The sequence below is a fragment of the Oncorhynchus masou genome, chromosome 31 (genome assembly GCF_036934945.1).
Source record: "Oncorhynchus masou masou isolate Uvic2021 chromosome 31, UVic_Omas_1.1, whole genome shotgun sequence".
In the NCBI taxonomy this organism is placed as follows: domain Eukaryota; kingdom Metazoa; phylum Chordata; class Actinopteri; order Salmoniformes; family Salmonidae; genus Oncorhynchus; species Oncorhynchus masou.
The window spans coordinates 102,857,094-102,878,284 of record NC_088242.1 but is presented as its reverse complement, the minus strand read 5'-3'; the positions used below and the strand labels follow the sequence as shown (position 1 = coordinate 102,878,284).

At 43.7% G+C, this 21,191-nt stretch overlaps 1 protein-coding gene across 1 annotated transcript in view; it reads right to left on the bottom strand.

Moving 5' to 3' along the window:
* The window catches only part of nme7 (NME/NM23 family member 7), a 115,446-nt gene that overhangs the window by 55,386 nt on the left and 38,869 nt on the right, over nt 1-21,191 (bottom strand). The window contains exons 5-7 of the mRNA XM_064952846.1: nt 16,552-16,602; nt 15,912-16,119; nt 15,276-15,381 (exon numbers count right to left, since the gene is read on the bottom strand). Coding sequence (XP_064808918.1) covers nt 15,276-15,381; nt 15,912-16,119; nt 16,552-16,602 — 365 coding nt within the window. The remainder of the gene's footprint in view (nt 1-15,275; nt 15,382-15,911; nt 16,120-16,551; nt 16,603-21,191) is intronic.

Genomic DNA, 21,191 nt, shown 5'->3' with positions numbered 1-21,191 from the left:
CTACTAATAACAACCTGATGAAAGGCTGCCCTGCTACTCTACTAATAACAACCTGATGAAAGGCTGCCCTGCTACTCTACTAATAACAACCTGATGAAAGGCTGCCCTGTTACTCTACTAATAACAACCTGATGAAAGGCTGCCCTGCTACTCTACTAATAACAACCTGATGAAAGGCTGCCCTGCTACTCTACTCTACTAATAACAACCTGATGAAAGGCTGCCCTGCTACTCTACTAATAACAACCTGATGAAAGGATGCCCTGCTACTCTACTAATAACAACCTGATGAAAGGCTGCCCTGCTACTCTACTAATAACAACCTGATGAAAGGCTGCCCTGCTACTCTACTAATAACAACCTGATGAAAGGCTGCCCTGCTACTCTACTAATAACAACCTGATGAAAGGCTGCCCTGCTACTCTACTCCACTAATAACAACCTGATGAAAGGCTGCCCTTCTACTCTACTAATAACAACCTGATGAAAGGCTGCCCTGCTACTCTACTCTACTAATAACAACCTGATGAAAGGCTGCCCTGCTACTCTACTAATAACAACCTGATGAAAGGCAGCCCTGCTACTCTACTAATAACAACCTGATGAAAGGCTGCCCTGCTACTCTACTAATAACAACCTGATGAAAGGCTACCCTGCTACTCTACTAATAACAACCTGATGAAAGGCTGCCCTGCTACTCTACTAATAACAACCTGATGAAAGGCTGCCCTGCTACTCTACTAATAACAACCTGATGAAAGGCTGCCCTGCTACTCTACTAATAACAACCTGATGAAAGGCTACCCTGCTACTCTACTAATAACAACCTGATGAAAGGCTGCCCTGCTACTCTACTAATAACAACCTGATGAAAGGCTGCCCTGCTACTCTACTAATAACAACCTGATGAAAGGCTGCCCTGCTACTCTACTAATAACAACCTGATGAAAGGCTGCCCTGTTACTCTACTAATAACAACCTGATGAAAGGCTGCCCTGCTACTCTACTAATAACAACCTGATGAAAGGCTGCCCTGCTACTCTACTCTACTAATAACAACCTGATGAAAGGCTGCCCTGCTACTCTACTAATAACAACCTGATGAAAGGATGCCCTGCTACTCTACTAATAACAACCTGATGAAAGGCTGCCCTGCTACTCTACTAATAACAACCTGATGAAAGGCTGCCCTGCTACTCTACTAATAACAACCTGATGAAAGGCTGCCCTGCTACTCTACTAATAACAACCTGATGAAAGGCTGCCCTGCTACTCTACTCCACTAATAACAACCTGATGAAAGGCTGCCCTTCTACTCTACTAATAACAACCTGATGAAAGGCTGCCCTGCTACTCTACTCTACTAATAACAACCTGATGAAAGGCTGCCCTGCTACTCTACTAATAACAACCTGATGAAAGGCAGCCCTGCTACTCTACTAATAACAACCTGATGAAAGGCTGCCCTGCTACTCTACTAATAACAACCTGATGAAAGGCTACCCTGCTACTCTACTAATAACAACCTGATGAAAGGCTGCCCTGCTACTCTACTAATAACAACCTGATGAAAGGCTGCCCTGCTACTCTACTAATAACAACCTGATGAAAGGCTGCCCTGCTACTCTACTAATAACAACCTGATGAAAGGCTGCCCTGTTACTCTACTAATAACAACCTGATGAAAGGCTGCCCTGCTACTCTACTAATAACAACCTGATGAAAGGCTGCCCTGCTACTCTACTAATAACAACCTGATGAAAGGCTGCCCTGCTACTCTACTAATAACAACCTGATGAAAGGCTGCCCTGCTACTCTACTAATAACAACCTGATGAAAGGCTGCCCTGTTACTCTACTAATAACAACCTGATGAAAGGCTGCCCTGCTACTCTACTCTACTAATAACAACCTGATGAAAGGCTGCCCTGTTACTCTACTAATAACAACCTGATGAAAGGCTGCCCTGCTACTCTACTCTACTAATAACAACCTGATGAAAGGCTGCCCTGCTACTCTACTAATAACAACCTGATGAAAGGCAGCCCTGCTACTCTACTAATAACAACCTGATGAAAGGCTGCCCTGCTACTCTACTAATAACAACCTGATGAAAGGCTGCCCTGCTACTCTACTAATAACAACCTGATGAAAGGCTGCCCTGTTACTCTACTAATAACAACCTGATGAAAGGCAGCCCTGCTACTCTACTAATAACAACCTGATGAAAGGCAGCCCTGCTACTCTACTAATAACAACCTGATGAAAGGCTGCCCTGCTACTCTACTAATAACAACCTGATGAAAGGCTACCCTGCTACTCTACTAATAACAACCTGATGAAAGGCTGCCCTGTTACTCTACTAATAACAACCTGATGAAAGGCTGCCCTGTTACTCTACTAATAACAACCTGATGAAAGGCTGCCCTGCTACTCTACTAATAACAACCTGATGAAAGGCTGCCCTGCTACTCTACTCTACTAATAACAACCTGATGAAAGGCTGCCCTGCTACTCTACTCTACTAATAACAACCTGATGAAAGGCTGCCCTGCTACTCTACTAATAACAACCTCATGAAAGGCTGCCCTGCTACTCTACTCTACTAATAACAACCTGATGAAAGGCTGCCCTGCTACTCTACTCTACTAATAACAACCTGATGAAAGGCTGCCCTGCTACTCTACTAATAACAACCTCATGAAAGGCTGCCCTGCTACTCTACTCTACTAATAACAACCTGATGAAAGGCTGTATCACATCCGGCACAATTGGCCCAGCATCGTCTGGGTTTGGCCGATGTAGGCCGTCATTGAAGATAGGAATTTGAACTGACTTGCCTAGTTAAATAAACGTTAAATATATATATATTTTAAATGCTCTGCCCTACCCTGTTCTGCCCTACTCTGCTCTGCCCTACCCTGCTCTCTTCTGCCCTACTCTGCTCTGCCCTACCCTGCTCTGCCCCGCCCTGCTCTGCCCTGATCTACTCTGCCCTACCCTGCCCTGCTCTACTCTGCCCTGCTCTACTCTGCCCTACCCTGCTCTGCCCTACCCTGCTCTACCCTACCCTGCTCTGCCCTACCCTGCCCTTCTCTGCCCTACCCTGCCCTTCTCTGCCCTACCCTGCTCTGCCCTACCCTGCTCTGCCCCACCCTGCTCTGCCCTGATCTACTCTGCCCTACCCTGCTCTACTCTGCCCTGCTCTACTCTGCCCTACCCTGCTCTGCCCTACCCTGCTCTACCCTGCTCTGCCCTACCCTGCTCTGCCCTACCCTGCTCTGCCCTACCCTGCTCTGCTCACCCCGGCCGATCCCGCTGCTTTGAACCAGTCAGAGCCAGATCAGTACTACTTAGATTACTAGGGGCATTACTATGTTTTTGGCAGGCAGGCTTTAACTTAGAAACCTCCCTCGGCGGGGTTGTAAAACAACCGGATACACCGGGCTTTCAGGGGAAATGGAAAGAGCCTGTGACACTTTTGGACAAGGAGACACGGCCATCTTAACTCCTCCTCCACATTTACTGGATTGGTTGAACAATGGAAAAGAGCCCCCCCCCCCCCCCACCCAAGAGCCACCACACACACACACACACACACACACACACACAACAGGAAGAACGGAACGCTGCTCCGGCATGCAACGTGAAGTTACAAACCTACAGATCTGAAGTTGCAGGAATAATAGTACCAGCATGCACAGTAATAATATATAATATAATATCACTATTTCCACTGTGAAACAAAACATTCAAATGTTCCAATATCTAGGCTATAATAACAAGACCGTGGTTTTGTCATGTACTCCAACAGTATGATACTGTAACGTTCTTAAGACTGTTTAAAACACCTCTGTACATAAAATTATACAGACTCGACACACCCACACACTGCTGCGACTGTTTATCTTATATCTTGCTGCCTTGTCACCTTCCCCCTATACATATCTACCTCCATCACTCCAGTATCCCTGTCACCTTCCCCCTATACATATCTACCTCCATCACTCCAGTATCCCTGTCACCTTCCCCCTATACATATCTACCTCCATCACTCCAGTATCCCTGTCACCTTCCCCCTATACATATCTACCTCCATCACTCCAGTATCCCTGTCCCCTTCCCCCTATACATATCTACCTCCATCACTCCAGTATCCCTGTCTCCTTCCCCCTATACATATCTACCTCCATCACTCCAGTATCCCTGTCCCCTTCCCCCTATACATATCTACCTCCATCACTCCAGTATCCCTGTCTCCTTACCCCTATACATATCTACCTCCATCACTCCAGTATCCCTGTCTCCTTCCCCCTATACATATCTACCTCCATCACTCCAGTATCCCTGTCCCCTTCCCCCTATACATATCTACCTCCATCACTCCAGTATCCCTGTCTCCTTCCCCCTATACATATCTACCTCCATCACTCCAGTATCCCTGTCCCCTTCCCCCTATACATATCTACCTCCATCACTCCAGTATCCCTGTCTCCTTCCCCCTATACATATCTACCTCCATCACTCCAGTATCCCTGTCTCCTTTCCCCTATACATATCTACCTCCATCACTCCAGTATCCCTGTCTCCTTCCCCCTATACATATCTACCTCCATCACTCCAGTATCCCTGTCCCCTTCCCCCTATACATATCTACCTCCATCACTCCAGTATCCCTGTCTCCTTACCCCTATACATATCTACCTCCATCACTCCAGTATCCCTGTCTCCTTCCCCCTATACATATCTACCTCCATCACTCCAGTATCCCTGTCTCCTTTCCCCTATACATATCTACCTCCATCACTCCAGTATCCCTGTCTCCTTCCCCCTATACATATCTACCTCCACCACTCCAGTATCCCTGTCTCCTTCCCCCTATACATATCTACCTCCATCACTCCAGTATCCCTGTCTCCTTCCCCCTATACATATCTACCTCCATCACTCCAGTATCCCTGTCTCCTTCCCCTATACATATCTACCTCCATCACTCCAGTATCCCTGTCTCCTTCCCCCTATACATATCTACCTCCATCACTCCAGTATCCCTGTCTCCTTCCCCCTATACATATCTACCTCCATCACTCCAGTATCCCTGTCTCCTTCCTCCTATACATATCTACCTCCATCACTCCAGTATCCCTGTCTCCTATACATATCTACCTCCATCACTCCAGTATCACTGCACATTGTAAATATGGTACTGGAAATTACTCTGGAACTGGAACTGACCCTGAAACTGCCCCTGACCCTGAAACTGCCCCTGGAACTGCCCCTGACCCTGGAACTGCCCCTGACACTGGAACTGCCCCTGACCCTGGAACTGCCCCTGAAACTGCCCCTGGAACTGCCCCTGACCCTGGAACTGCCCCTGACCCTGAAACTGCCCCTGACCCTGAAACTGCCCCTGACCCTGAAACTGCCCCTGGAACTGCCCCTGACCCTGGAACTGCCCCTGAAACTGCCCCTGGAACTGCCCCTGACCCTGAAACTGCCCCTGGAACTGCCCCTGACCCTGGAACTGCCCCTGAAACTGCCCCTGGAACTGCCCCTGACCCTGAAACTGCCCCTGACCCTGAAACTGCCCCTGGAACTGCCCCTGACCCTGGAACTGCCCCTGACCCTGGAACTGCCCCTGACCCTGAAACTGCCCCTGGAACTGCCCCTGACCCTGGAACTGTACATAGCTTACTTACTTTATCACATTCTCTTCTTATATCTATTCATCCTGTGTTTTTTTGTCCGACTTTACTTTTCATAAATGTTTTACAGTATTACTAAAACACTTGATCACATGACTAACCTGCTGCTCCTCTCTCATCCCTGTTATGAGCTGTTCGTGGAGGCTCCACTGCTGCTGTAAAATAAAACCACCACGCTCCACATCTCTGACTGTTGAATCTAAATGGAATCTGCAGTCTGATCCTCTGGGAATTAGCAGTGTGTGACTCTGCCAGGGTTTATTTTAGTACCCTGTTTGGTTTGATCTGTATTGGAATGTGGCATCGTCGACATAGTGGGACTGTGTAGGTAGAGTGTGTGCCGCAGGTTCAGTGTATAAAATCCCATTTAGTCGACATAGTGGGACTGTGTAGGTAGAGTGTGTGCAGCAGGTTCGGTGTATAAAATCCCATTTAGTCGACATAGTGGGACTGTGTAGGTAGAGTGTGTGCAGCAGGTTCGGTGTATAAAATCACATTTAGTCGACATAGTGGGACTGTGTAGGTAGAGTGTGTGCAGCAGGTTCGGTGTATAAAATCACATGTAGTCGACATTACATTTACATTTAAGTCATTTAGCAGACGCTCTTTTCCAGAGCGACTTACAAATTGGTGAATTCACCTTCTGACATCCAGTGGAACAGCCACTTTACAATAGTGCATCTAAATCATTAAGGACATAGGGGACTGTGTAGAGAGGATTACTTATCCTATCCTAGGTAGGATAAGTCCCAGTCCCATAGTGGGACTGTGTAGGTAGAGTGTGTGCAGCAGGTTCAGTGTATAAAATCACATTTAGTCGACATAGTGGGACTGTGTAGGTAGAGTGTGTGCCGCAGGTTCGGTGTATACAATGGGTGTAGACTTAACCGTGAAATGCTTGATCATGAGCACTTCCCAACCATGATGAGTTTAAAAAATATATAGAATAATAAAAATAGTAACACAAGAGGAATCAAATACACAAGAATGGACATATTTATATCTGGGAGTACCAGGGAGTACCAGATCAATGTGGAGCTATACACAGTAAGTACCAGATCAATGTGGAGCTATATACAGGAAGTATCAGTACCAGATCAATGTGGAGCTATATACAGGAAGTACCAGATCAATGTGGAGCTATATACAGGAAGTACCAGATCAATGTGGAGCTATATACAGGAAGTACCAGATCAATGTGGAGCTATATACAGGAAGTATAAAATCACAGATCAATGTGGAGCTATATACAGGAAGTATCAGTACCAGATCAATGTGGAGCTATATACAGGAAGTACCAGATCAATGTGGAGCTATATACAGGAAGTACCAGATCAATGTGGAGCTATATACAGGAAGTATCAGTACCAGATCAATGTGGAGCTATATACAGGGAGTACCAGATGAATGTGGAGCTATATACAGGAAGTACCAGATCAATGTGGAGCTATAAACAGGAAGTACCAGATCAATGTGGAGCTATATACAGGAAGTACCAGATCAATGTGGAGCTATATACAGGAAGTACCAGATCAGAGTGTGTGCAGCAGGTTTGGTGTATAAAATCCCATTTAGTCGACATAGGAGCTATGGTATACAGGAAGTACCAGATCAATGTGGAGCTATATACAGGAAGTACCAGATCAATGTGGAGCTATATACAGGAAGTACCAGATCAATGTGGAGCTATATACAGGAAGTACCAGATCAATGTGGAGCTATAAACAGGAAGTACCAGATCAATGTGGAGCTATATACAGGAAGTACCAGATCAATGTGGAGCTATATACAGGAAGTACCAGATCAATGTGGAGCTATATACAGGAAGTACCAGATCAATGTGGAGCTATATACAGGAAGTACCAGATCAATGTGGAGCTATATACAGGAAGTATCAGTACCAGATCAATGTGGAGCTATAAACAGGAAGTACCAGATCAATGTGGAGCTATATACAGGAAGTACCAGATCAATGTGGAGCTATATACAGGAAGTATCAGTACCAGATCAATGTGGAGCTATATACAGGAAGTACCAGATCAATGTGGAGCTATAAACAGGAAGTACCAGATCAATGTGGAGCTATATACAGGAAGTACCAGATCAATGTGGAGCTATATACAGGAAGTACCAGATCAATGTGGAGCTATATACAGGAAGTACCAGATCAATGTGGAGCTATAAACAGGAAGTACCAGATCAATGTGGAGCTATATACAGGAAGTACCAGATCAATGTGGAGCTATATACAGGAAGTACCAGATCAATGTGGAGCTATATACAGGAAGTACCAGATCAATGTGGAGCTATATACAGGAAGTACCAGATCAATGTGGAGCTATATACAGGAAGTATCAGTACCAGATCAATGTGGAGCTATATACAGGGAGTACCAGATGAATGTGGAGCTATATACAGGAAGTACCAGATCAATGTGGAGCTATAAACAGGAAGTACCAGATCAATGTGGAGCTATATACAGGAATGTACCAGATCAATGTGGAGCTATATACAGGAAGTACCAGATCAATGTGGAGCTATATACAGGAAGTACCAGATCAATGTGGAGCTATATACAGGAAGTACCAGATCAATGTGGAGCTATATACAGGAAGTACCAGATCAATGTGGAGCTATATACAGGAAGTACCAGATCAATGTGGAGCTATAAACAGGAAGTACCAGATCAATGTGGAGCTATATACAGGAAGTACCAGATCAATGTGGAGCTATATACAGGAAGTATCAGTACCAGATCAATGTGGAGCTATAAACAGGAAGTACCAGATCAATGTGGAGCTATATACAGGAAGTACCAGATCAATGTGGAGCTATATACAGGAAGTATCAGTACCAGATCAATGTGGAGCTATATACAGGAAGTACCAGATCAATGTGGAGCTATAAACAGGAAGTACCAGATCAATGTGGAGCTATATACAGGAAGTACCAGATCAATGTGGAGCTATATACAGGAAGTACCAGATCAATGTGGAGCTATATACAGGAAGTACCAGATCAATGTGGAGCTATATACAGGAAGTACCAGATCAATGTGGAGCTATATACAGGAAGTATCAGTACCAGATCAATGTGGAGCTATATACAGGGAGTACCAGATGAATGTGGAGCTATATACAGGAAGTACCAGATCAATGTGGAGCTATAAACAGGAAGTACCAGATCAATGTGGAGCTATATACAGGAAGTACCAGATCAATGTGGAGCTATATACAGGAAGTACCAGATCAATGTGGAGCTATATACAGGAAGTACCAGATCAATGTGGAGCTATATACAGGAAGTACCAGATCAATGTGGAGCTATATACAGGAAGTACCAGATCAATGTGGAGCTATATACAGGAAGTACCAGATCAATGTGGAGCTATAAACAGGAAGTACCAGATCAATGTGGAGCTATATACAGGAAGTACCAGATCAATGTGGAGCTATATACAGGAAGTACCAGATCAATGTGGAGCTATATACAGGAAGTACCAGATCAATGTGGAGCTATATACAGGAAGTACCAGATCAATGTGGAGCTATATACAGGAAGTATCAGTACCAGATCAATGTGGAGCTATAAACAGGAAGTACCAGATCAATGTGGAGCTATATACAGGAAGTACCAGATCAATGTGGAGCTATATACAGGAAGTATCAGTACCAGATCAATGTGGAGCTATATACAGGAAGTACCAGATCAATGTGGAGCTATAAACAGGAAGTACCAGATCAATGTGGAGCTATATACAGGAAGTACCAGATCAATGTGGAGCTATATACAGGAAGTACCAGATCAATGTGGAGCTATATACAGGAAGTACCAGATCAATGTGGAGCTATAAACAGGAAGTACCAGATCAATGTGGAGCTATATACAGGAAGTACCAGATCAATGTGGAGCTATATACAGGAAGTACCAGATCAATGTGGAGCTATATACAGGAAGTACCAGATCAATGTGGAGCTATATACAGGAAGTACCAGATCAATGTGGAGCTATATACAGGAAGTATCAGTACCAGATCAATGTGGAGCTATATACAGGGAGTACCAGATGAATGTGGAGCTATATACAGGAAGTACCAGATCAATGTGGAGCTATAAACAGGAAGTACCAGATCAATGTGGAGCTATATACAGGAAGTACCAGATCAATGTGGAGCTATATACAGGAAGTACCAGATCAATGTGGAGCTATATACAGGAAGTACCAGATCAATGTGGAGCTATATACAGGAAGTACCAGATCAATGTGGAGCTATATACAGGAAGTACCAGATCAATGTGGAGCTATATACAGGAAGTACCAGATCAATGTGGAGCTATAAACAGGAAGTACCAGATCAATGTGGAGCTATATACAGGAAGTACCAGATCAATGTGGAGCTATATACAGGAAGTATCAGTACCAGATCAATGTGGAGCTATAAACAGGAAGTACCAGATCAATGTGGAGCTATATACAGGAAGTACCAGATCAATGTGGAGCTATATACAGGAAGTATCAGTACCAGATCAATGTGGAGCTATATACAGGAAGTACCAGATCAATGTGGAGCTATAAACAGGAAGTACCAGATCAATGTGGAGCTATATACAGGAAGTACCAGATCAATGTGGAGCTATATACAGGAAGTACCAGATCAATGTGGAGCTATATACAGGAAGTACCAGATCAATGTGGAGCTATAAACAGGAAGTACCAGATCAATGTGGAGCTATATACAGGAAGTACCAGATCAATGTGGAGCTATATACAGGAAGTACCAGATCAATGTGGAGCTATATACAGGAAGTACCAGATGTTTGAATGGGGAGCTATATACAGGAAGTACCAGATCAATGTGGCGCTATATACAGGAAGTATCAGTACCAGATCAATGTGGAGCATATACAGGGAGTACCAGATGAATGTGGAGCTATATACAGGAAGTACCAGATCAATGTGGAGCTAAACAGGAAGTACCAGATCAATGTGGAGCTATATACAGGAAGTACCAGATCAATGTGGAAGCTATATACAGGAAGTACCAGATCAATGTGGAGCTATATACAGGAAGTACCAGATCAATGTGGAGCTATATACAGAGTCACCCACCTCAGCTGTGCAGGAAGTACCAGATCAATGTGGAGCTATATACAGGAAGTACCAGATCAATGTGGAGCTATATACAGGAAGTACCAGATCAATGTGGAGCTATAAACAGGAAGTACCAGATCAATGTGGAGCTATATACAGGAAGTACCAGATCAATGTGGAGCTATATACAGGAAGTACCAGATCAATGTGGAGCTATATACAGGAAGTACCAGATCAATGTGGAGCTATATACAGGAAGTACCAGATCAATGTGGAGCTATATAAGGCAGGAAGTAAAGTGACCAGATCAATGTGGAGCTATAAACAGGAAGTACCAGATCAATGTGGTAGCTATATACAGGAAGTACCAGATCAATGTGGAGCTATATATCAGGATAGATATCAGTACCAGATCAATGTGGAGCTATATACAGGAAGTACCAGATCAATGTGGAGCTATAAACAGGAAGATACCAGATCAATTAGAGGTAGCTATAAACAGGAAGTACCAGATCAATGTGGAGCTATAAACAAGGTAAAGGTATTTGGGGAGTACCAGATCAATGTGGAGCTATATACAGGAAGTACCAGATCAATGTGGGTAGCTATATACAGGAAGTACCAGATCAATGTGCAGCTATATACAGGAAGTATCAGATCAATGTGGAGGATAGATAATAATGAGGTATTTGAGGTAGATATGTACATGAAGGCAGGGTAAAGTGACTAGGCATCAGGATAGATAATAATAAGGTATTTGAGGTCGATATGTAAATGAAGGCAGGGTAAAGTGACTAGGCATCAGGATAGATAATAATAAGGTATTTGAGGTAGATATGTACATGAAGGCAGGGTAAAGTGACCAGGCATCAGGATAGATAATAATGAGGTATTTGAGGTAGATATGTACATGAAGGCAGGGTAAAGTGACTAGGCATCAGGATAGATAATAATGAGGTATTAGAGGTAGATATGTACATGAAGGCAGGGTAAAGTGACTAGGCATCAGGATAGATAATAATAAGGTATTTGAGGTAGATATGTACATGAAGGCAGGGTAAAGTGACTAGACATCAGGATAGATAATAATGAGGTATTTGAGGTAGATATGTACATGAAGGCAGGGTAAAGTGACTAGGCATCAGGATAGATAATAATAAGGTATTAGAGGTAGATATGTACATGAAGGCAGGGTAAAGTGACTAGGCATCAGGATAGATAATAATGAGGTATTTGAGGTAGATATGTACATGAAGGCAGGGTAAAGTGACTAGACATCAGGATAGATAATAATGAGGTATTTGAGGTAGATATGTACATGAAGGCAGGGTAAAGTGACTAGACATCAGGATAGATAATAATAAGGTATTTGAGGTAGATATGCATCAGGATAGATAATAATAAGGTATTTGAGGTAGATATGTACATGAAGGCAGGGTAAAGTGACTAGGCATCAGGATAGATAATAATAAGGTATTTGAGGTAGATATGCATCAGGATAGATAATAATAAGGTATTTAAGGTAGATATGTACATGAAGGCAGGGTAAAGTGACTAGACATCAGGATAGATAATAATAAGGTATTAGAGGTAGATATGTACATGAAGGCAGGGTAAAGTGACTAGACATCAGGATAGATAATAATAAGGTATTAGAGGTAGATATGTACATGAAGGCAGGGTAAAGTGACTAGGCATCAGGATAGATAATAATAAGGTATTAGAGGTAGATATGTACATGAAGGCAGGGTAAAGTGACTAGACATCAGGATCGCGTAAAGCATAAAATAAAGAACAGAGAAAAAAGTGTTTGTGTTGTCGGTATGTGTGTGTGGTGTGTATGTGAATGTGTGTGTTTTGTGGGACTCAGTAGTTCAGACCATCCTCTGACACCAGCTCATATTAAAGACCAGGATGTGATGTATTGGTATATACCCAGGCGGTGATGCAGCCAGTCAAGATGCTCTCGATGGTGCAGCTGTAAAAGCTTTTGAGAATCTTGAAGGCCCATGCCAAATATTTTCATTCTCCTGAGGGGGAAGCAGCTGTGTGTCGCGTGTTGTTTGTCAGACAGAGTCCGTGTGTTGAGACTGTGTCAAACTGTGAGCTCTGCCCTGGTGAAGCCTGTGGCCTGAGTGACTCACCCAGAGGTACTCTACAGTCGTGGACAAAAGTTTTGAGAATGACACAAAGTCTGCTGCCTCAGTTTGTATGATGACAATTTGCATATACTGCAGAATGTCATGAAGAGTGAGCAGATGAATTGCAATTAATTTAAAGTCCCTCTTTGCCACGCAAATGAACTGAATCCCCCCAAAAACATTTCCACTGCATTTCAGCCCTGCCACAAAAGGACCAGCTGACATCATGTCAGTGATTCTTTCGTTAACACAGGTGTGAGTGTTGATGAGGACAAGGCTGGAGATCACTCTGTCATGCTGATTGAGTTCAAATAACAGACTGGAAGCTTCAAAAGGAGGGTGGTGCTTGGAATCATTGTTCTTCCTCTGTCAACCATGGTTATCTGCAAGGGAACACGTGCCGTCATCATTGCTTTGCATAAAAAGGGCTTCACAGGCAAGGATATTGCTGCAAGTAAGATTGCACCTAAATCAACCATTTATCGGATCATCAAGAACTTCAAGAAGAGCAGTTCAATTGTTGTGAAGAAGGCTTCAGGGCACCCAAGAAAGTCCAGCAAGTGCCAGGACCGTCTCCTAAAGTTGATTCAGCTGCGGGATCGGGGCACCACCAGTACAGAGCTTGCTCAGGAATGATAGCAGGCAGGTGTGAGTGCATCTGCACGCACAGTGAGGCGAAGACTTTTGGAGGATGGCCTGGTGTCAAGAAGGGCAGCAAAGAAGCCACTTCTCTCCAGGAAAAACATCAGGGACTTATATTCTGCAAAAGGTACAGGGATTGGACTGCTGAGGACTGGAGTAAAGTAATTTTCTCTGATGAATCCCCTTTCCGATTGTTTGGGGCATCCGGAAAAAAGCTTGTCCGGAGAAGACAAGGTGAGCGCTACCATCAGTCCTGTGTCATGCCAACAGTAAAGCATCCTGAGACCATTCATGTTTGGGGTTGCTTCTCAGCCAAGGGAGTGGGCTCACTCACAATATTGTCATTTTGTCACAGCCATGAATACAGAATGGTACCAACACATCCCGAGAGCAACTTCTCCCAACCACGCAGGAACAGTTTGGTGACGAACAATGCCTTTTCCAGCATGATGGAGCACCTTGCCATAAGGCAAAAGTGATAACTAAGTGGCTAAGGGAACAAAACATTGATATTTTGGGTCCATGGCCAGGAAACTCCCCAGACCTTAATCCCATTGAGAACTTGTGGTCAATCCTCAAGAGGCGGGTGTATAAACAAAACCCCACAAATTCTGACAAACTCCAATCATTGATTATGCAAGAATGGGCTGCCATCAGTCAGGATGTGGCCCAGAAGTTAATTGACAGCATGCCAGGGCGGATTGCAGAGGTCTTGAAAAAGAAGGGTCAACACCGCAAATATTGACTCTGTATCAACTTCATGTAATAGTCAATAAAAGCCTTCGACACTTATGAAATGCTTGTAATTATACTTCAGTATTCCATAGTAACATCTGACAAAAATATCTAAAGACATTGAAGCAGCAAACATTGTGGAAATTAATATTTGTGTCATTCTCAAAACTTTTGGTCACGACTGTACATATGGGACATTACTGACAGCGCCCTTCAGAAACAACCAGAATCAGAGAGACATCTGTAAACAGAGAGAGCAGAGCATTCCTCTCCAACAGCAACGTCCAACCTGCTCAACGCAGTCAACAGAAAACCGTCTGCCTGTGTTGTTTTGGCACTAAATTCAGACTACTATACATCTAATCAGATACGCTAGTTCTCTCCTCAGTCAGTCCATAGCTTAGTCCAAATGTGTCAGTACTCAACACCAGCCCAGTCAGACCAGAGGATTTTTTATTTGACAGGTCATTGTTCTAGCCGTACGCTCTCTCCCTGCTCCAACAGGGATCAGGACAATGGGAAGGTTGATTACAATGTGCGCTGGGTTTGTGCGCGACGCAAACCCACCAAAGTGTAACAACAGCAGGGTAAGAAAGGAAGGGGGCGAGCAGTTAAATAAGAACCAGGGTTTAATGGCAGGTAAGGATTTTACACCAGCAGCCTGACCAAGTCACTTCTCTGGATAACAGGCTGTTGAGAGGAGTTAAACTAAGTTGGCAAAGTAATTGTAAATTGGCAATGTTACTGTTGGCTACATTCCTTCAACCAAGTACTCTTTTAGGCCTCTATCTGAATGGTTTTTATATTTTAGGTATTCAAAGTACTACAGAAAATAGCCAAAATGCAAGTATAATTGAAGGGTAGAGTAAATAAGAAAACGTGTCATAGAGTTTAGAGAAAATTAATATGTACTTGTGGAGAGTAAGGCTAGGTCCCATGTGAAACAAGGATGGCTAACTTACCTTCTGATATAGCGTGAGGTTTGATGACGCAACAGGCACAGTCTGTGCAATTGGCCGTGTTAGCGGGACCATGGCCCGCTGTGGATGGGAAGAAAAACTCCAGCTCCTAAACAGAAGAACAAAGCATTACTCACTACTGGTGTCCCCCAGGGCTTGGTACTAGGTCTTCGATAAGGTCTCACTACTGGTTTCCTCCAGGGCTTGGTACTAGGTCCTCTATAATGTCTCACTACTGGTGTCCCCCGGGCTCTGCACTAGGTCCTTTATAATGTCTCACTACTGGTGTCCCCCGGGCTCTGCACTAGGTCCTTTATAATATCTCACTACTGGTGTCCCTCAGGGCTCTGCACTAGGTCCTTTATAATGTCTCACTACTGGTGTCCCTCAGGGCTCTGCACTAGGTCCTTTATAATGTCTCAATACTGGTGTCCCCCAGGGCTCTGCACGAGGTCCTTTATAATGTCTCAATACTGGTGTTCCCCATGGCTCTGTACTAGGTCTCTATAATGTATCTGTACTAGGTCCCCTCCTCTTCTCACTACTTGTGTCCCCCTGGGCTCTGCACAAGGTCCTCTATAATGTCTCACTACTGATGTCCCCCAGGGCTCAGTACTTCTCACTACTAGAATGACTTACTCTTGCTGCTGAAGCCAGTGAGTCAGACCCATGTCCAGCGTTTCTGGTGCCATCTGTGCCAAACTGAGCTCTCAGGCTTGGTGGGGCCTCTTTCCGTGCTACGCCCGAGTCAGTGGGGCCTAGAATCCTTCTCCACACTGACACTGCCTCGTCACCCATCAGCTCCATGGCAACCACGGGGCCAGAGGTCATAAACTGCACCAGGTTGCTAAAAAGAAACATTGTTTTATGCAAACTCCAATAAAAACAGTCAGAATAACACTTTCAGCAACAACCTTTAATGGAATCTCCAATAAACTACTTATGAACTATTTCTACTCAGATGGTGTGGAATATGTAATTGAAGGTCACATTTTTTAAAGGTTAAGTATTACAGATCACCATCTGAAATTTTGAATTATTCAGTTGAAATGTGTAGGTGAAACTACTTCAAATTCTCTTGATTTACGGGAGGTAATTGTCCCTGTCAAGACTGTTCAAATGTCACCACAATGTCAGTGCAATAAATGTCACATAGAGAGACTGCTAATAATGGTGGTTACTGGTTAGATGGCCCTTGGAGCCTCCTTGAAACATGCCCCTGGCCGCTCTGCTCACACAGAGAGAAGACAGGCTAATCATTTACACAGGAAGGACTCACTTGAAGAAAGACTTTGTCTGATGTTCAGTGTAAAAGTCTGCCGCCTGCTTCCTGTAAGAAACCCATAAACACACAAGAGTTAATGATCAGATGAAGTCAGGGCTCTGGTCTAAAGTAGTGCACTACATAGGGGAATAGGGCTCTGGTCTAAAGTAGTGCACTACATAGGGGAATAGGGCTCTGGTCTAAAGTAGTGTATAGGGAATAGGGCTCTGGTCTAAAGTAGTGTATAGGGAATAGGGCTCTGGTCTAAAGTAGTGTATAGGGAATAGGGCTCTGGTCTAAAGTAGTGCCCTATATAGGGAATAGGGCTCTGGTCTAAAGTAGTGTATAGGGAATAGGGCTCTGGTCTAAAGTAGTGTATAGGGAATAGGGCTCTGGTCTAAAGTAGTACACCTTATAGGGAATAGGGCTCTGGTCTAAAGTAGTGCACTATATAGGGAATAGGGCTCTGGTCTAAGGTAGTGCACTATATAGGGAATAGGGCTCTGGTCTAAAGTAGTACACCTTATAGGGAATAGGGCTCTGGTCTAAAGTAGTGCACTATATAGGGAATAGGGCTCTGGTCTAAAGTAGTACACCTTATAGGGAATAGGGCTCTGGTCTAAAGTAGTGCACTATATAGGGAATAGGGCTCTGGTCTAAAGTAGTACACCTTATAGGGAATAGGGCTCTGGTCTAAAGTAGTGCCCTATATAGGGAATAGGGCTCTGGTCTAAAGTAGTGTATAGGGAATAGGGCTCTGGTCTAAAGTAGTGTATAGGGAATAGGGCTCTGGTCTAAAGTAGTGCCCTATATAGGGAATAGGGCTCTGGTCTAAAGTAGTGCACTACATAGGGAATAGGGCTCTGGTCTAAAGTAGTGTATAGGGAATAGGGCTCTGGTCTAAAGTAGTACACCTTATAGGGAATAGGGCTCTGGTCTAAAGTAGTGCACTATATAGGGAATAGGGCTCTGGTCTAAAGTAGTACATCTTATAGGGAATAGGGCTCTGGTCTAAAGTAGTGCACTATATAGGGAATAGGGCTCTGGTCTAAGGTAGTGCACTATATAGGGAATAGGGCTCTGGTCTAAGGTAGTGCACTATATAGGGAATAGGGCTCTGGTCTAAAGTAGTACACCTTATAGGGAATAGGGCTCTGGTCTAAAGTAGTGCACTATATAGGGAATAGGGCTCTGGTCTAAAGTAGTACACCTTATAGGGAATAGGGCTCTGGTCTAAAGTAGTGCACTATATAGGGAATAGGGCTCTGGTCTAAAGTAGTACACCTTATAGGGAATAGGGCTCTGGTCTAAAGTAGTGCACTATATAGGGAATAGGGCTCTGGTCTAAAGTAGTGCACTATATAGGGAATAGGGCTCTGGTCTAAAGTAGTGCACCTTATAGGGAATAGGGCTCTGGTCTAAAGTAGTGCACTATATAGGGAATAGGGCTCTGGTCTAAAGTAGTGCACTATATAGGGAATAGGGCTCTGGTCTAAGGTAGTGCACTATATAGGGAATAGGGCTCTGGTCTAAAGTAGTGCACTATATAGGGAATAGGGCTCTGGTCTAAAGTAGTGCACTATATAGGGAATAGGGCTCTAGTCTAATGTAGTGCCCTATATAGGGGAATAGGGCTCTGGTCTAAAGTAGTGCATAGGGAATAGGGCTCTGGTCTAAAGTAGTGCATAGGGAATAGGGCTCTGGTCTAAAGTAGTGCATAGGGAATAGGGCTCTGGTCTAAAGTAGTGTATAGGGAATAGGGCTCTGGTCTAAAGTAGTGTATAGGAATAGGGCTCTGGTCTAAAGTAGTGTATAGGGAATAGGGCTCTGGTCTAAAGTAGTGTATAGGGAATAGGGCTCTGGTCTAAAGTAGTGTATAGGGAATAGGGCTCTGGTCTAAAGTAGTGTATAGGGAATAGGGCTCTGGTCTATAGTAGTGTATAGGGAATAGGGCTCTGGTCTAAAGTAGTGTATAGGGAATAGGGCTCTGGTCTAAAGTAGTGTATAGGGAATAGGGCTCTGGTCTAAAGTAGTGCATAGGGAATAAGGCTCTGGTCTAAAGTAGTGCATAGGGAATAGGGCTCTGGTCTAAAGTAGTGCATAGGGAATAGGGCTCTGGTCTAAAGTAGTGCATAGGGAATAGGGCTCTGGTCTAAAGTAGTGCATAGGGAATAGGGCTCTGGTCTAAAGTAGTGCATAGGGAATAGGGCTCTGGTCTAAAGTAGTGCATAGGGAATAGGGCTCTGGTCTAAAGTAGTGCATAGGGAATAGGGCTCTGGTCTAAAGTAGTGTATAGGGAATAGGGCTCTGGTCTAAAGTAGTGTATAGGGAATAGGGCTCTGGTCTAAAGTAGTGTATAGGGAATAGGGCTCTGGTCTAAAGTAGTGTATAGGGAATAGGGCTCTGGTCTAAAGTAGTGTATAGGGAATAGGGCTCTGGTCTATAGTAGTGTATAGGGAATAGGGCTCTGGTCTAAAGTAGTGTATAGGGAATAGGGCTCTGGTCTAAAGTAGTGTATAGGGAATAGGGCTCTGGTCTAAAGTAGTGTATAGGGAATAGGGCTCTGGTCTAAAGTAGTGTATAGGGAATAGGGCTCTGGTCTATAGTAGTGTATAGGGAATAGGGCTCTGGTCTATAGTAGTGTATAGGGAATAGGGCTCTGGTCTATAGTAGTGTATAGGGAATAGGGCTCTGGTCTATAGTAGTGTATAGGGAATAGGGCTCTGGTCTATAGTAGTGTATAGGGAATAGGGCTCTGGTCTATAGTAGTGTATAGGGAATAGGGCTCTGGTCTAAAGTAGTGTATAGGGAATAGGGCTCTGGTCTAAAGTAGTGTATAGGGAATAGGGCTCTGGTCTAAAGTAGTGTATAGGGAATAGGGTGCCATTTGGGACACAGACAAGTCACTGATATTCCTCTCCTTTCTCATTATATTACGGTTTTATTCTGCTCACTCCGTCAAAAGAAACTTTGAGAGACTAGTTATTGTAGCTGTTACAGCTGGTAGAGCGCGGCCATATTTTTACTCCATGTCTCCAGAAGCGAGCTGCCAACCACAGAATAATAAAAGATGACCTTGGGGGCTTTTTTTTTTTCGGCTCTGTGCCCTGTTCTCATAACAAGCTACAAACTCAAATGTTCCAGGTGTAAAAATGAGGGAATCCTTCTCTTTATTGTTTAGAAGAACAGTTTGAAAATATGAAAAGCCAGTCGTATAAAACAATTATTTGTAATTCAAAATTGCAAAAGTACTAAAAATATTTCAAGAAAATGTCAGAAAAAAAAGGGACACATCACAATCATATTCTAAAATGTAGAATTCTGAAAATCTGTAAAATCTGTAAAACCTTCCCCGTCATTTCAAAATGAGAAATATGATCCCCTCCAATCTGATGCCCCCTGGCCAGCTGCAGTACTACAGATTCCTATCACCTTTAAAAACCCAGACATTTCAATAGCAGCTACTTACACCACAATCATCATTTCTCATTGACTCTCATTCTATTCTACAGCGATTTCATATTCTAAGCAGGAGAAGACACAAACTACTTTGGTATTGTGTGAACATCCAAGTCACTGAGGCGGTGTGAGCGAGTGTGTGTGTGTGTGTGTGTGTGTGTTGTGTGATTGTAAGGAGTGGTGCTGCCACCCTCTGATCTCATGTGAAATAGTCTGCCTCCAAACAATGAAAAAAACCCATCCTCCTCTGTCCTTCAAATACCACATTGTCAAGTCAGTTGTTCTGAAATGAGAGCAGGGCTGTAGGTTGATATCGCCACAGATATACTGGAAATATAAAAACTGTACAGTTTGCTCATTTCAAAAGGCATCACCTCACTGGTAAGTGCGGACACGTCCTTGCAGAAGGTTTAGGAGGTATCCATCTGTTGATACTGGGGTACTGGGGTACATGGGATTACCAGAAGTGCACACAAGGGGCACCCCCCCCCCCCAAAACAATTTAGGCAAAATGGATCTTTATTGTCTCTGCTTTATTTTTATTGTATTTATGTATCCTTTATTTAACGAGTCAATTAAGAACAAATTATTATTTACAATGACGGCCTACCAAAAGGCAAACGGCCTCCTGCAGGGACGAGGGCCTGGGATTTAAAATAAATGAAAACATAGGACAGAACACAAATCATGACAAGAGACAACACTACATAGAGAGAGACCTAAGACAACACTACATAGAGACCTAAGACAACACTACATAAAGAGAGACCTAAGACAACACTACATAGAGAGAGACCTAAGACAACACTACATAAAGAGAGACCTAAGACAACACTACATAAAGAGAGACCTAAGACAACACTACATAGAGAGAGACCTAAGACAACACTACATAGAGAGAGACCTAAGACAACACTACATAGAGAGAGACCTAAGACAACACTACATAGAGAGAGACCTAAGACAACACTACATAGAGAGAGACCTAAGACAACACTACATAAAGAGAGACCTAAGACATCACTACATAGAGAGAGACCTAAGACAACACTACATAAAGAGAGACCTAAGACAACACTACATAGAGAGAGACCTAAGACAACACTACATAGAGAGAGACCTAAGACAACACTACATAAAGAGAGACCTAAGACAACACTACATAAAGAGAGACCTAAGACAACACTACATAGAGA